Raw genomic sequence first — 16,772 nt, 5'->3', positions numbered from 1 at the left:
CAAAAGAAATACACTGGAATATTTTAAATTTTAACTGGCTATTTTTAAATTTTAACAAGCTCGGCGTAATTAAATATGTTTCTGCAAAAGAAGGAAAAATGTTCTTAGCAATTCAGAAACAAATGAACATTGTTTAAATTTTAAAGTAACCAAGCTACTTCTTAAACTACTTTATGTCGTTTTGCTTTTTCGCGTAGCAGGAAACTAATATTAATCAACACTTTTTATTTTTTGCAGCGAATTTTTAAACTTTAAAATGACTTTGTTGGGCGAGAAATCAGATGCCAACTCACAGACAACAAATTTGGATGAATTGTCTCACGAAAACTCTTCCCGTGAGTCGAATCATGAACTATCATCTCGTGATTCGTCTCACGAAAGTTCGGAAGACGAGAATAGTTTGTCGCCAAAAAGTTTCGAAAAAGCAGCGACGAAAAAGAACAACTTTAGGTTTGAATAAGTTCAAGTATTTAAGGATATTTTTTAATTCTTCTCAAAATAAAATGCACAATATTTCAAGTTTTTCAATTTTTGTATAAGAGAAAGCGTTACATTTATTCTTTAATTTACATTCCCTAATAATTAAAATTATTTTTTTATAAAATAATAAAAACGAATAAATTAAAGAGATAATATTCCAGAAAGCTTTGTTGTGTTTTTTTTGAACTTCATCAATTTCGATTGTTTTAAGTTTTTAGAAAACTTCATAGTTCTTACTTAATCTTTATTTAGGAATGAATAAAATTGTTTTTGTGATTTATTTTAATTTAAACAAATAAAAACATTGAGTGTTTTCAACTTTCCTAACTCTAACATTTTCATTTTCCCCAGCATTGAATTTATTCTGTCGCAACCGACGAAACGTCATAGTGACGTAACACAGGCGATTGTCGATCGCAACGCGAACAACAATGCGACGCCATTTTACCAGCCTTGGCTTCTTGCCAGCAGACAATCGACGCGCGAAGCAGATAAAGGGGGAATTCCCGGCCAAACAATGACAACAAGCGGAACGTCACAATTCGGTGAATATTACATTTATTAAGCTTGGCATTTTTTGGTGTAATTTAAGTTTAAGATTTGCAAAAATGTTAACGTCTTTTTTCTTGCCCTTTCTGTTGATAGTTTAATTCTCCGCAGAATAGCGATTTCCATTGTTTGTTAGTAAACTCCCATTCGATTGCAAATTACACGCCCCAGATAGAACACAGCTTTTTAACCTCGATTGAATCAAGTGTGCCCAAATATTCCCTCTCGAAATATACGAGACCAAATTTCGACTTTTAGAATCCCTTAATGTACCGGATTAAATCTTGACAAGCTTTCGCACAACCGTGCTTCGTCAGGTCAAAGTAGCAATGCTGATAAAATACAGTTTGTCGCTAAAAAAGTGTCACCTGACTTCTAGATTTGTTGAATATTTTTGTTAAAAGCCGTATTTGTATAATTCCTAAGTTTGGAATCAAGTGACACTTTTTTAACGAAAAACCCAATCAATTTTGCGACCCCCTAACATAACCTTTTTTCACCCCACTAACCCATTTACGCCTTTTTTTACCCAGCTGCTGTTTCCCGGTGTATGCTCCGCAAGCACAAGGCCAACCGTAAACCACGAACCCCGTTCCGCAGTGAGCAACTTGTGGCTTTGGAGAACAAGTTCCAGCTGAAACAATACCTCTCCATCGCTGAACGAGCTAACTTCGCCGCTTCACTATCGCTGTCAGAAACTCAGGTCGGTGGTTCGAACCCCGCCTTGGGTGCACGTTCAGTTTTTTAAGTTTTCGGTGCAAAATTAAATGTTTCTTAAAGTCTGATTGAAGAAATATGCTGAAAATATTATTTTTTAGGTAAAATTATCAGGGCTTTTGTCGTTTAAAGCGAAAAAATCTAAGGTCTCGTAAACGCATTGGATATTTATAAACGTTTTTAATGATTTTTAATGATGCCAAATGTTCAATTTTTTTGTTTTAATCCAAGCCCCCATTTTAACAAAGACTTGAAAGTTTTTTTTATGTCACCATCAAAAATAAATTGTTATGTTCACAACAAAAATGAATATTACATGTGTGTTTTTATCGTCCAGACGTGATAAAAAATATCTGGCCATAAAGTTGTAAAAATAAATGCGAAGTTAAAGAAAATATATTTAAAAAAAAATTTTTTAAATTCGCCCCAAATCAAACAAGATTCTTATTTTCACACCAGGTCAAGATTTGGTTCCAGAACCGGCGGGCCAAAGCGAAAAGGCTCCACGAGGCAGAGTTCGAAAAGATTAAGCTTGCAGCAGCCGCAGCTGCCTACACCAACATGTTCAAACAGGGGAGCATTTGCCCCCCCAACAACGACCCCTTTAACTTTCCCCCCAACTACATCGGGACTTCCCCGTACGCGCAACCCTCCAAACCTTCAACCATCTCTTATTTTCCTTCGTCCTAATTTTTTCGTCTTTTTGTTTATTTCTTCATTTTTTTACTGTTTTTTTTTTAAATATTTTTGTTTCTGAAAATATACGAACTGAAAAATAATCTTTTGGAACTTTGTTTTTATGATTCGCGGACAAATAACTTAGAAAATGCCGATATAAAATGAATGAATGATGCCATAAAAGCAACTTAAATACCCAAAAGTTTATTGAAGGTTTTTTTGCTTATTCATTGATTTATTTTGGGATTGAGGTTAGGATTCAAACCTTCACTAACTACCCTAAAACTAAAATAATAATTTTTTGCCCATACTCTTTTGATTGGAAAAATTAATCTTTAATTGTGATTCGGCATTTAAGCCAAACTCTGTTTTCAGCAGCCACTTAAACTGCTATTACCGGCACGTCATTTAAATAAGGTTGTTCCGGGGGCATTTTTACAGAAGTAACATACCTTAACAAGGATTTTCAAATGTTGCATAAAGAATTAGTTTAAACCCAATATTTTTAAATTGTTACACAAGCGATTAGAATGTAATAAAGCACTGATCAATGCAATAAATATGAAGAGCTGTTTAAATACTCAATGTCCACTCAATCAATTAAACATGTGTGTGTGTTTCTCAAATCGACTCTGACAATCTAATTTTAATGAAGTCTTTGTAAATTGCAAAACTAAATCCTTTTTCGAATCCCACATATCAAACTAAAAATCCATATAAAGTCGTCTCTAGCTATTTCAATCTTTCACACAAATTAGAGACTTCATTTAAATTCTCACCAACAACATTACGTCACAACGGGGCGTTTATTAAATTCCATTGTTGGTTTATTGCGTCACAGTGGGATAAGTATGGACAATGTTGCGTGATAAACGTCGATTATCCTCGCTAGGAGAATGCTACTAATGGATATAGTTTATTGTGTGAGGATTTTTTTGTAGTTTTAAGTAGTGCCAGCCAATTTGTGTAAGGCGTATCGCTTCTGACACGCTGTCAATCAAAAAAGGCGTACTGTTTCAAGTTTTACAATGTTCAGAGCCTATTTCGACACTTTGCAAGCTTTATATTTATTTTTAGAGCTTTAGCAAACTTACAATATTTTCTTACTTAGATCTGATGAAACACAGACACTAAATATCTTGTTTTTATCAAAATACAATTGGTCTTAATACAGCGCCACATAATTTACAACTACAAAACAATTGTAGGTCATATTGTTTAGTTTATTGACTATTTACTTTGATCTGATGAAGCACGGTTGTGTGAAAACTTATATATAAACAATAAAATAATTTTCACGCGATTTTTTAGAGGAAATATATGTTTGTTTCACAAAACGTGTGATTGTAGGTCTAGAATGAAATACGATTTTCATAATTTTCCACTTAAAGGATATGTTTCATAACGCAGTCGTGTGATTGAGCAACAGTTTCCGTGACGAGCTCCTATAAGTAAAATCCATCAACATAGCAAAGTATTAATTTTTATTGCTAATTCAATAATACTTAGCTACTTTGTTGAATTGACATATAATCTGTAGCGGTAGTGCCCACTATAGCAGTTGTGCTTTTCAACCGTTTCTCCCTGTAGCGTCCCACTTTTTTTTACCAACTAGGAATTCGTTGCAAGAAGACACTGAAATACAACAGTGCTTACTATAAAGCTAAAAAGAGAGAAACCGTTTTTTTTTCACAGAACCCTAACACATTGAATATTATTTCGGTTTTCAAACCGCGGGCTTTTATTATTCCCGGCAATAACTTCGCCCAAACATCGAATGTCTGGACATTGTTGGGTTGAAACGGAGCGGACATTTTGTCGGCAAGATCACAGGAAGCTTTGATCACCGAACCGACAAATTACGCCAGATAGCAATATTTCGCGCCTGTTTCGCCTCAAACTAAAACTCAACGCGTTTGACGCTTAAAAGCCCGATGACGTACGCCCATTTATACGTCATAATGTCGGCGGTGTAACTTTTGTTTTAAAGTGAATTTGTTGATGGCATGTGTTTAGGATTTTGGCGGTTTTGATGTTTTTCAGCTTTCCGCGAAATCATGGCGTTGTATTGTTACGTAAAATTTCTAATAATCCCTGTAAAAACAGATTCCACAAAACAAAGATAAAAAAGCAGTTGTGAAATGAAAAAAACATTATGGTTTCTTTTTTTAATTTATTGAAAGTGTTGATCCGGTTGAAACGGTGCTTTCCAAAAGAAGATTTCTTAGACAAATAATTTTAAAACACCGATTTAAATCAGGGATTTGCATACTAAAAGTGACTAATAGTTAGTTGACCAAGTTTTTTTGAAATGGATTTATTTTATTTTATTCATTTATCTATTTTTGAGTTTGGATTTAGGACTAAAACCATTCATTTACAAACTCCTTAAATGATTTCACTCTTCAAATCACTTACAAACCACGACGGAAGTAACAATAATCGCCAACTGTTCGCTCAACAATTGCCGTATGGTGACGTCACAAGGACGACCGGATGCGAATGACGTCACACCATATGCTCCGATCGAGCGATCATCGGTGCGGAACGGCGGGCGGTGGAGCGTAAATGAAATAATGAAGTGGAATTTCTTAAACTGTGATCGTTAATTGCACTTGGTGTTTTTCGACTCTTGCAAACTAAAATGTTGCTTTTGACGCAAAGTTCCGGAAAGGTACCAAAGTCATTTTTTTTAAATTAATTGTCATTGATTCTAAGCAAGATTTCTCCAAAGTTTGTAAAAAAATATTCTTTTTCAAACCAGACTGTGCCCCGTTTTAAACAGACCACCCCTCCATTTTCTTGTATGTAGTTAGACTAAGATTTCAGTTTCATATTTGTGCTTTCACCTCAAATCCTAAGGCCACCTGTGTTAGACATCACGTTATAACGTAACTTGTGACGTCATCTCTAAAAATGCAAGTGTTATGGTGAGAAATTATTCTACTTTTAACCCCTAGAACACAGCAACTGTAATGACTTTTTATGGGCTGCAACAGACCGATACCATCCTTAATCCATATATGAGTTTAATCATCCACAGCCTCCATGTTGAATCCTGAGTTATGAATAAATTTAAATTCTTGTAAACTAGCAAAAAAAATTACGATTTATGCAAAAACGAACAATTCGCAAAATAAGAATAAATGCGCAAAGCTTTTTTCTGGCTTTGTGCTTAAGTAATGCTTATAAGGTTTGTCAAGGTTTGTTAGGAAGCTTGTAATAAATTTTCTATTTTTTACCCAAGAAGACAGTTTATCATTTTTTACGAGTAACTTTTCAGTATAAAATGAAAGTCATGAATCCGATACACTCCGTGCGTGCTTTTCTAAGGTTAGTGGAGGCTGAAATCTTGATCGAGCTAGAAGCAAACTGGTGCTGTGTATTTGCGCACCTTAGGGGAAACACTGGCCACAAGTCAAAGCTGTTTGAGTTATTTCCGCTAACCACCCCCTGCTTGTTATAACCACATTAATTGGGATTCTCTGCAAAGGTTCTCCTCATTTCGAACAATTAACTGCTTAATCCGCTCATTAAGGGGATCTCCCTAAGGCATTGGCGGAAGTCCAATTCGCTGGGCGTTATGACGTAATAATCGATGCGCGAGATATCTTGCGCAATTAGAGTCGCTCAAATGTGGTCTTACGTTGACCGGGCGGAAAATAAGCATAAGCGCTTGAACCAGTGGATCTTGATTGGAGGGATTAATCATTCAAAACATGAGAATTGGGGGAATCTCTGTGTCTCTGTGTGTTTCTGAGGGGCCGCAAGCACCAGGGGGTTTAAAAGAAGCTCCTGGCAAAGTCACTACAAGTTGTAAAAACAAATTTTGCGCGCATTTGAAAAAATTTTCGCTCAGAAAAAGTATTGAAACATATATAAACTGTTACCAGGCCACCAGGCATAATAATAAGAATAAAAAATCAGCTCCCTTGGTAATTGTAAAACGTCGGTAAAGAATTACAATTAACAAAGGAGCTGTTTGTTCGATTTATTAAGTATTTAAACATTTTCACATACATCACAATTTTCTTTCGAATAACACACACTGCCTGAATCCGAATGGTGAAAACAAACGATCCTGGTTGCGCATCAATGATAAACATTAAAAGTACAAAATAAATCGAAAATCAGTTGGTTTGATATTTTTCCACTAAAGCAATATTCCGAGAAACATTTTCGATTTAAGTGTTAGATGCAGTAATGCGTATTTATCTATCTTCAGAATTTCGCTAAAAACAAACGTTGGCAAAGAAGCAGTTTTATTTTTTGTAAAAAAGCGCTTTTAATGTTAGAAAGAATTAGTTACGAAACTTTGGCACGGTAAGAAGTTATAAAATAAAAAATGGCACGTCGGCATGTTTGAGTTGGACACCCCCGCCATACACGAATGAATTCGTCAATAGAACAATTTAAACTTTTCCCACAAAACATTCCCAAGAATAGCAGCAACTTCAAACGAAGATTTTTCATCAATAATTCACAAAAATATGAAAATACCGCTCGTGGTCACTCGGGCGTGAAATTACCTTCGAATTAACGCGATTCAAAGATCGCGCCACAACAATAGCTTCGGGTGAAATGACATTGTGATGTAAGAATAAAGGCTTCGCGCGGCCGACAAATTGTTTGTGATGAGATAATGAGGTGAAATGGGCGAAAAATTAGGCGGACCGGCTCGAAATTGTTTTCAAATTATCAATTTCTCTCCTTTAGTTGGGCGCGGTCAAGAAACTTGTTGCATTTCAATTGAGGGACTTTTCGCTTTTCGCTGTAAAATCGCCCAAGATTTTAGTTAAAGTTTGTAAAGTCAACTTTATTTTAAAACGGTTTTTGGAAAGAGACTTGCTAACAATGAACGATTCGTTGGACGTTAATTTCTTCAAATATATGTTACGACTATTTATGTTTTCTCACCGATTTAAAAAGAATATGTTTTCGACATAACCTATTAAAAGTGAGTTATTTGGCTGATTTGACCTTATAGCATTGACGTAATTTGCAATCGTGTCGTACTTCTTGTCCAAAATTTCAGGCATCGAAATGAACGGCCGTGTATCGGACATCAGGCTGCTTATCCTGAGCCATATTTTTCTTGTCATAATGAACAATGCGTGTGCTAAGTGTTGGTTTCAGTTTGTCGTTTACTGACTGTCATATTGTCCAATTAATGCATTGCCTAAGAAGTCAGTCAGTGTTAAGCGTTATTTTTAGTAGTTTTTCCGTTCCCGAATTTTTTTGCGACCTGCTGGCAGCAGAGCCCGCCAAACAACTAAAATCCAGTCGAGAAAATAAGTTCGAGTCCCGAGTCAACTGTAGTCCTGCTCAAAGTGTTGGGTTATTTAAATAAATCCTGGCCGTAACGCTTAATCTCCTGCTGCTTTTACTTTACAAAATATACATAGTTTTTTTGGTCACCGTTTGTTTTTTCCAAACTTAGAACGCTTTACAACATAAATCGTCTATTTTTTACAAGCAGGTAGTTCTGAGCTTTTCCGTGGTTGACGTTAACTGTACATTTTCTTTTACTTTTTAGTGTTTTGTGAGACGAGAACACAACAGGATGAACTAAAAGCCGCACGTTAAAACGTATTATAAAAACAGGGTTGAATGAGAATATTCAACACAAAATTTCTTTTTTTTTCAGTTGAACGCCTTAATAGAATTGGTGGGTAGGTTAAAGCGATTAATTTGTTTACTGTTACTGTTCGCATCTCTAGCGTCACTTACCGGCAAAAATAATAAAATATATTTTACGCTTTCCGGCATTTAAAGTAGGCTAAATGTGGAAAATTACATTATTAAAAAATGATTGCGTTTTAAGTTTATAAACAGGGCCACAAACTTAACAGATGCGGATTTGGTACATTTGTAAAGTGGTACATTAATGCCACGAATTCAAATTGTCAAAGTTAATACTAAAAATTTAAGTTGAACAAAGATGGCCAAAAAATAGTGCTGATAAATAATCTATACATTTACACACTACTTACTGTAAATAAGTTTCTAATAAAGTATTATTAATATAATTCAATGAATATAATGTGTTGTAATCAGGGAGTCAAACCGGAACCGAACCGGAACTTTATGAACCGGTTTGGGCTAAATTTTCCCCAATTGTAACCGTGCCTAAACAGCTTTCTGTAAGATTGTAAGGAGCCGAGCCGAACCGGCACTGAACCGAATATTTTAAATAAACCTGAATCTGTCAATAAAAGCGATCCACTCCAGCATGACGCCACAACTTATATTTTACCGATTCAAGTTATGCCATGTTTGAAATTTTATAAAAAGTAATACTGATTAAATAAAACGTTGATTTTTAATTTTTCAGATATTTCAATACTTAGCTGCTTGTTTTTTTCATACGACACGCAACACTTTAAATACGAGTTGCAATTCAATATTATTCTTTATATTTATTGACCCACATTTTTAGATTTAACGCAATAAATATTGTATCCGAACCGGAACTTTAGACACCGGTTTGGAAAATAAATTTAGTCGAACCGGAGCTGAACCGGAACTTTTAAATTGCTCAAAACCGAACCCAGACATGAACCGGAGAAGTCAAACGGTTCCACTCCCTGGTTGTAACTAAAATAATTTATTAAAATGTATTTAAAGATGTTGCGCGGACATCTTAAACTTTATTGGCCACAGTTTGAGCGATAATACTATAAAATTAACGGTACTACTCTGTAATGTAATTTAGCACATTGCTTTTAACGTACGGTAACTGTTGTTTTTTCTAGAGTGAAAAGGTGAACGTTTTTATATTTTATGATGACTCATAAGCGACCAAGCGCAACGAAGATAAAATATTCGCTGACTAACGTTAATCCATAGCCAAAATATTTTTAAGATTTAAAAAATACAAATATTTTGTTTTCTGTGTTTGTACGTTTTACGAAACTCTTGGTAAATACCCTACTCTTTTATATCCTACCCACAAATTGTTTTAAAAAAAAAAACACATTTCAATGCTACTGCAATATGCACCCGTATATTATCAAACTATTCACCTAAATTACGGAAAAAGATTTGTGGTAGCATTTCGAATCTCAGGTGTGTGAAGTGAAACCATGATGGAATTAAGGTTGTTAGTATTGTTGATACGCGTTGTAGTTGACGACCGAAGCTACTTTTTGACTTTAATGCAGTTGCATCTATTCACGAGCCAACACAATAGACAATAACTACTGCACTTGTGTACACTATCCACGGATCTGTAATGTAGCTTGATAATAAATTGCAAAGCCAAAAAGGTCGAGTAGATTGACATCATCTTGATTGTAGTTTTGATACGAGCTTGTATCATCTTTAGTTAATGTGACTGAGAAGCATTTCAAGTATCACTTATACGAGATGGGACGCAGTTACCGCTGTACCTGTTCAACACCTGAAGGTGCTAAGTTATGTGCGTCCAATCTCTTATAAGTGATGCTTCAAATGCTTCTCAGTCACATTAACTAAAGATGATACAAGCTCGTATCAAAACTACAATCAAGATGATGTCGATCTACTCGACCTTTTTGGCTTTGCAATTTATTATCATACCGCACTTGTATTTCTTGACTGTAGCTTATTTCGTGACTTGTATTTTACCTGTAATTGTCTTATCTTCAGATTTAACACAATTCATTGTTCATTAAAATTAATTACATCTGAGTTTTATGAATGCAGGAAATCATATAAGTTACCCGCACTTTTTGTCATTCACGAAAACAGCTTTGAATAAAAAGTGATGTCTGAAGGTGACAAACAATCTCTTCCAGACCTTGCGCAATCATCTTCCCTTATTGCGCAATCTCCCCCAGACGGTGCACAGCCTTTAGGTTTGGTTCCTCTGTACCCTTTCCCGCAAATAAGGCAGCCACACGATGGAACCCTTGCGAAAAATTCCTTCCCCAACTTTGGGTTTTCGTTTCTACCCCCGATCCACCAGAGTGCGCTGCATTATCACACAAAGGTTTATTTCAGTGACGATGAACTTCGGAGAGAAGCACAAGCAATGTTGGAAGAAGTTGTTACTGAAGAGGTGAACATAAGAACATGCTCGCTCTAGTTCAGGGGTGTCCAACTCAAACATGCCAGCGTGCCAATTTTTATCCTATAAATTCTTCCAGTGCTTAAGTTTTGTAACTAATTTGATCTTAAAAGTGCTATTTTACAATAATAAAAACGTTTATTTACACATGAAAAACATTTTATTATTTAACCAAGCAAACCATTCATAATTTGACAAACTGCTTTGCAAACGTTTGTTTTCCTCCCAACTATGAAAATAGATTGGCCTTAAGCGGTGTAGTAGTAATGCGCATTACTGCATCTAAGTGTCCATCGGTGAGCTGACTTATGCTTCTTCTCACCTCATAACAATTTTTCTCATGACAAGTTTGGTATTTCTGGGGGTTTGCATGCCATTTTTTATTACTTCGCATGCCATATTTAGCACAGATGCTGCATGTTGGATGCCCTGCTTTTGTGACTGAGTTATGTGCAATTTTATGATCAATTGAAAACCAATTAGGTTTTATATTACAACATATCTTTCCAGTTCTGGTAAAGTGATTTGAGGTTCTTATAGTATTATTATCGAGTGGTTACGGAAGATTTGTTATACAATTTTAATCAAATTAACAATTTTCCAAATTAAAGTTTTGTGTAAAAACATGCATTTTGAGACTCTTTCCATTGTTATCTACTGAACTTATTTTTTAATACTTTGGTAATAAATTCCTAACTGTAATTTACACAGCCGAATTATTTGAAACTTGTAAGTGTAATTTCATATAAACAGGCCGATATTTGAACAATAGTAGTGAGTTTGATTTTTATTTTTGTCAGGCACTTGACCTGCTTGAGGAAACTATTTCATTTGGCGTGAAACCTTCACCACGAGCTCTTAAACAACATGCTAGGAGAAGGAAAGATGAGATGGAAAGGTATTAAATCAACAATAAACAAGATATATTTTGTAAAATTTTTCAAGGTAGCCCCATGCACTTTTTGTTAAGCAAAAACCCACAAGAACTAACTAAATATATAGTGGTACAATTATCAAGAACAAATGCCAGTTCTTTTAGTAAGTATAAATTGGTAAATAAATTAACCATATGTTCACATATTTAAATTAATATGTAATGGATAGGTGATAACTATGAAGTAAGGATATTAAAGTACAACAAAGATATTTTCATATTTGATCGTTTTGCTATCACACCATATTCAAGGTCATTTATGTATTGTTCCAGGTTGTCCAAGGTCATTTTCCAGGATATATTGGGTGAGGTCGTGTCAGTTGAGTGTCGTCAAAGTGTGGTCGGATATTTTGACGATATCATTTCAAGTCACCGACAAACATCGGAAGAAAATCAACTTGCGGTTGAAATATTTAAAAGTCTGGAGATGGAAGTTTTGCAAGAAATTGCTGAAGATGTCATCGATGTTTGTCTGTGTGGCGAAATTTGCTTGTCGATCATTCACGAGTTTGTTTACGAAGAAACGTCGGCACTTATCAGCGAGGTTTTGATGCATTATGGAGCCAGAGTCGCATTCTCGCAATACAAACAAATTACCAAGGTTTGTCATAATGCTTTATTCTAATATACTATGTTTTTTTAGGTTTTAGCATAAATTATCATGTAAGACCAGATTATAATTTAAAACCTCAGAAAATGCTTTGGCAGAATATTTTACAATAAAACTTTAATATATAAATAAAAAGTTCATAAAAAAATATCAAAAGCTAGGGCATTTAAATATGAATAAGTTTTATGAAACACACTGAATTAAAACGTTTTTTTTTTGGCCTTAAATTTGGTGGCTAATAAAATATTCACCTCACACTTAACTTAGTTGCATGACTTTGATCACGGTGTACCTTTTTCTAACCTTAGAAATGGTCGCTAAACTTATTGTTATTGTGGAGTATAAACCTTCACCTTAGTCACCATTTCTTCTAAAACTAATTGCTTTTGATAAAGTTTATGTCACTGATTATTTAGCGCTCGCACTTAAAAATTTTCTAGGATTGGAGCAATTTTAACAAACTTGCAATCATAGAAGTAATTTAGACAAAATGACTTGACCTTGAATTTACTGGTTTAATATAATGGATTTTTAATCAGGTATTTATATCAAATTCAAACATTTTTTTATTTGCGGCACATTGTTTGTTTGGTCCTTTAGGTTTTCTTGCAATGTTTTGCTTGGAATTAAATAAAATTTGTTTTAAAATGACTTGTTTACAACACTAAGGGGCCAGTCTGCATTCTGTGGCAGGGAACACCCAGATTTTGCAATTTGTGCACATACCTCATAAGTAAATCAGAGCTAAATTCCAGAAATTGTGCATATTTTTGTATTTTTTGGTTAAATGTGACAGCATTGCGAACCTCACATGTGCATAAAACAGAATTACACACTTGATGATTTGGAACTACATTTTTGAAATACCATGAAATGCAGACTTGATAAGAAACCACTTTTGATTAACACCACACCTTAAGCATGTAGATGCATGTGTCTGTGATGTCACAGTAGTTTTTGCATGGTCTAGCGAGCATCGGACCTTGTGCTTGACGGAGCGAGTCTGCAAACCCTGCTCCCCCGCCCTCCGGTGTCAGTAATGCAGTCCGTTGTTGACCGAGCAATCCTCGATGTTCTCATCGGCAAATCGCTCGAGATGAGAAGCCGGGTTTTCCCCGGTTGCGCAACCCTGCAGTGGTTTAAGCGGAAAATTGTTCTCCGAGTTGCCATGGATACGACACTGGATGAGCTTTGCGCGACGCTCGACGAGCAACTCCGATGAGAAGCAAGTGGGGTGAAAAGGAAGTTCCGTTTCTGTGGCAGGTGATCTACCCCATTAAAAATCATTTTTTCAATGAAAAAATATTTTGCACCCCTAAACAATTTTTTAATGTTTTTTGTCAGAATTTCATATTAGTTTTTGAAAACTCTTTATGGCTTTGATCTGTCTCACTAAAACCTCAGCCATAATTTTTATTGAGTGTTTTTTAGATTTTCATAATTTGGGAGCCATAATTATTATTTTTTAAGTAACATTGTTTGATATTTTAAACTTTAATATTTTTTAAGTGACTTTCTACTTTCACATGATTTTTGCCTTGACAAACGAATAAAAGCCTTTTGTGTCTTTTTCACCACTGTGAATATTTGTGCTTTGCTAAAATATTTTTCAATTATGCAATTTAATACCCGGGAAATTAAATTTGATGTGGATTCTGTTTTATTTTTAAGTAAACAAGTAATTCACAAGCTTATTATACTTGGGGTTCAGGCAAATTTTAAATATTTATGGATTTTACCCAAATATGATGATTATAAAAATTTAGGCCTTTTAACACCGAATCTTTATAAAACAGGGCACAACTCAAACAACAAATGGAATCCATTTATATCTATATTAAATTTATAAAAGTCTTAAACCATGTGACAGTTATACATCTGTTAATAATGCAACATGTTACTAAACTTTACTGGAACTAACAACTAATGATTGTCGTTCAAAATTAAATGTATCTTGGCAAAAAGCTAGATGCGAAGAGAAAAAATATGCGACTGGTGTTTGGGAATCAGTGATTTGAAATGATGATCAAAATATGAAACTATTTTAAAATAACCACTCCAGTTGTTGTTACAGTAAGGTGCAGCAAGTGAATGTTACAATAATAATACTTCGGCCATTTTTCTATGCAATTTTGTATTTTTGTAATCGTTTTTTAAATCGCCACCAAGTTTTTGTTTTGTAACATGTTTTTAATAAAAAAAATCTTTTATTTATGTTGAACAAGCTGTTTGTAAATGAATTACTAATTAAGGACTATAGCTGTTATTATTATCTTACCATTATGTGACTCAAAATAATCTTTTTAAAACTACTTAGAAAAACTATAATAAACATGTTCAACCCAAGCAATGGCTTTGGAGAAATATTAAGACCTCAACCTCTTCAAGTATTTAAAAATGCTAAAAGAAAATTAATCACACTTATATTTAATTTCAAAACACATTTATTAAACAGAACCAAATTGGTGTTATTTCCTGGGTAAGTGCGATTTATAGACAGCAATCATCTTACTATTAGGAAACAAAAAGGATTTAATGGAAAAGGCATAGAGAGAACACTATGGAATATTGGAATCAATATGAAATATACAAACTTAGTAATAAAACAACAATTGAAGATTGAAAAGATACAATGCAAGAATTCTCAAGAAAGGATAAATTAATTTTTTTAAACTAACCTATTACAGTGTAACTGACTGTACAAAAATCGACAATAAAAGCAAAGAAATTAACAACGTCATACAGAAAAACGACAAAACATTTAAAATATTATCCTTGCTTTAACTTCAAGCGAAACCAAGAATCTTAAATACCCAAAACTTATTTTAAATGCAAACTTTTTTTTAATTGAGGCACCAGTAGGGATAGAAGTAGGAACTATTTTAGGCATTTGTTCTTGTATAAATGTTTATTTTATAGGGATAACTCATATATCTTACATGGTGTCCGGAATTATTCAATCCAGAAAAAAAGTACAAGTATTCCAAAAAACTATAATTGTTTTTGTAACTATTTGTCATTGGGACACATTTATATGAAGTTCCTGCCTACGACATGTAACTAGCTTTCAAGATTTCCTGCTCTTCGCTCTTCCATGTAACAACCTCTGGATATCTTTGAAGAGCATCCTCGAGAAGTTGAAAGACTTCTCCAGAGAGTTTGTTGTTGTCTGAGCTCAGGAACATGGCCGCCATTTCGAACCTTTGAACTTTAGAGAGTTCATTCAGCAAAGCGTGGGCTCGAGTCACGTCCTCAGCACAATCGCTCTGTTTCAGCATAAGGATCGCGATCTTCATGAAGACTCTGATCATATGATCGGTGATCTTATTGCTCACAAGTTTGGTGATGTCTTCGGATGGTATTCGGTCCAAGATTCGCTTGTACGCCTTGATGTTGTAAGTTGGATGAACGCTGTTCCAATACCAGCCAAACTCGAACGGAGAACCGATGGGAGAACGATCTTCATCTGTAAGCTCGACTTCAGGAGACACATAATCAGCAACCTCCTCCTGTTCTTGACTCAGAGGACCTTCATCCTCATCATCACTTGAAGTCCTCCGTCGTTCAATGCTCTCATCTGTGATTTTTTTCTTGAATCTTTCCATTTTGTTTATAATAGCCTCCAGCTTGTCGCATTCCGCTTCCATTTCTTTTTGGTCTTTTGAGCCGACTTCGACGAGCTTTTTAAGGTCCACTAGAGCATCTTTCCTGAGGTTCAAGCCGTCGCGCATCTTCCACCTCTTTGTTAGCGCCACCTCGTGGTTCGGATTGATCTTTAACACCTCGGTGAAGTCGTGGTCTGCTGCCAATACATTGTCTAGTTCCAGATAACAGAGCGCCCGGTTCTCATAAATTGCTTCCGTTGGTAAATTAAGTTTTATGCACTTAGTGAACTCTTTAACTGCTTCTTTCCAGTTGCCTTCTTCCTTGAATTTGTTTCCCATTTGTTCGAATTCGTCGCAACGCTCCTGACGTGTTTTTACCTCCTCTTGTTCATTTTCAGGCGAGGGTTTTGCCTCAGGTATCATGTCTGACATACTTATGGCAATTTCCTATTTCTGTTTATCTGCAAAAAATGTTAGATAATGTGTACTATGATACATTGTACACTTTTCAGAAAGCAATTTACAAATATGTGTCATTTGCACGAAGTCGAATTTTTCAGCTGTATTTTACTTTTTTTATAACATCACATATTTATGGGTCATGGACTTTTCTTTCAATCACCAAACAAAGCAAAATTATGTCTTTCTTCATTCAACCAAAAGCATGCAATTTCAAATTGAACTAAGATGTAACTTTGATATCAGGGTTTTCAACTGACGCGCCTTTTGGGGCTTTGAGGTAAAATTACTTTACCTGTTTTAAGAATTTTGGACAAATGACTTGACATATGTCATAGAATTAAATGACTGGGTTGAAATTAAATGGAGTCAAATGACTGGGTTGACTTTTTATAAAATTCGATTATTATTCATCTCAATATTTGATAATACTGCGTTTTGTAAACAAACTATAACAATGTATTACAAAAAAAATGGGAGAAATTAAAAGCAAACATAAAATTCGATATTAAACGCAAGGAGGATATAGGACACAGTAGAAAACTAGTTTTTTAGAATGACTAAATTAATAAATGTCGACCAAATTGTAAAATTGTTTGTTTTTAACGATTTAACGCAACGGAGCGTAACTGTGTAAAGAGTGTTTCTCAATGTTTTTAACCAGGCCCAACTTTTGTTATTAAAGTAAAT

The 16,772-nt window shown here is 34.7% G+C and overlaps 3 protein-coding genes across 3 annotated transcripts; 2 read left to right on the top strand and 1 right to left on the bottom strand.

The window, feature by feature from the left end:
- The first annotated feature begins 256 nt into the window (after positions 1-256).
- LOC146157987 (homeobox protein MSX-2-like) lies at positions 257-2,436 on the top strand. Its single transcript, XM_083383613.1, has 4 exons — positions 257-450; positions 832-1,025; positions 1,563-1,732; positions 2,206-2,436. The coding sequence occupies exons 1-4, from the start codon at positions 257-259 to the stop codon at positions 2,434-2,436; spliced, it is 789 nt and encodes a 262-aa protein (XP_083239739.1).
- A 7,631-nt stretch (positions 2,437-10,067) lies between these two features.
- LOC146157986 (uncharacterized) lies at positions 10,068-14,175 on the top strand. Its single transcript, XM_083385510.1, has 4 exons — positions 10,068-10,465; positions 11,275-11,372; positions 11,682-12,009; positions 12,989-14,175. The coding sequence occupies exons 1-4, from the start codon at positions 10,172-10,174 to the stop codon at positions 13,238-13,240; spliced, it is 972 nt and encodes a 323-aa protein (XP_083241636.1). The 5' UTR covers positions 10,068-10,171; the 3' UTR covers positions 13,241-14,175.
- Positions 14,176-15,065: 890 nt separating this feature from the next.
- Positions 15,066-16,055, bottom strand: LOC146157985 (sperm-associated antigen 1-like). Its single transcript, XM_083383612.1, has one exon. It carries the CDS (start codon positions 16,053-16,055, stop codon positions 15,066-15,068), a length of 990 nt encoding a protein of 329 aa, XP_083239738.1.
- Between the last annotated feature and the right edge of the window lie 717 nt (positions 16,056-16,772).

The sequence above is a fragment of the Ascidiella aspersa genome, chromosome 3, assembly GCF_963924565.1.
Source record: "Ascidiella aspersa chromosome 3, kaAscAspe10.2, whole genome shotgun sequence".
NCBI lineage: Eukaryota > Metazoa > Chordata > Ascidiacea > Phlebobranchia > Ascidiidae > Ascidiella > Ascidiella aspersa.
Note: the sequence above shows the minus strand (reverse complement) of the source record. Positions and strands in the feature narration are given on the sequence as shown.

What these genes read in the sequence shown, in the direction of transcription:
- LOC146157986 (XM_083385510.1), top strand. Translation starts at nt 10,172, where the DNA reads ATGTCTGAAGGTGACAAACAATCTCTTCCAGACCTTGCGCAATCATCT. An exon ending in AGGAAAGATGAGATGGAAAG is followed by an intron (nt 11,373 to 11,681) that starts GTATTAAATCAA and finishes GTATTGTTCCAG; the next exon opens with GTTGTCCAAGGTCATTTTCC. An exon ending in AATACAAACAAATTACCAAG is followed by an intron (nt 12,010 to 12,988) that starts GTTTGTCATAAT and finishes TGCATGGTCTAG; the next exon opens with CGAGCATCGGACCTTGTGCT.
- LOC146157987 (XM_083383613.1), top strand. Translation starts at nt 257, where the DNA reads ATGACTTTGTTGGGCGAGAAATCAGATGCCAACTCACAGACAACAAAT. An exon ending in ACGAAAAAGAACAACTTTAG is followed by an intron (nt 451 to 831) that starts GTTTGAATAAGT and finishes CATTTTCCCCAG; the next exon opens with CATTGAATTTATTCTGTCGC. An exon ending in AAGCGGAACGTCACAATTCG is followed by an intron (nt 1,026 to 1,562) that starts GTGAATATTACA and finishes TTTTTTACCCAG; the next exon opens with CTGCTGTTTCCCGGTGTATG.
- LOC146157985 (XM_083383612.1), bottom strand. Translation starts at nt 16,055, where the DNA reads ATGTCAGACATGATACCTGAGGCAAAACCCTCGCCTGAAAATGAACAA.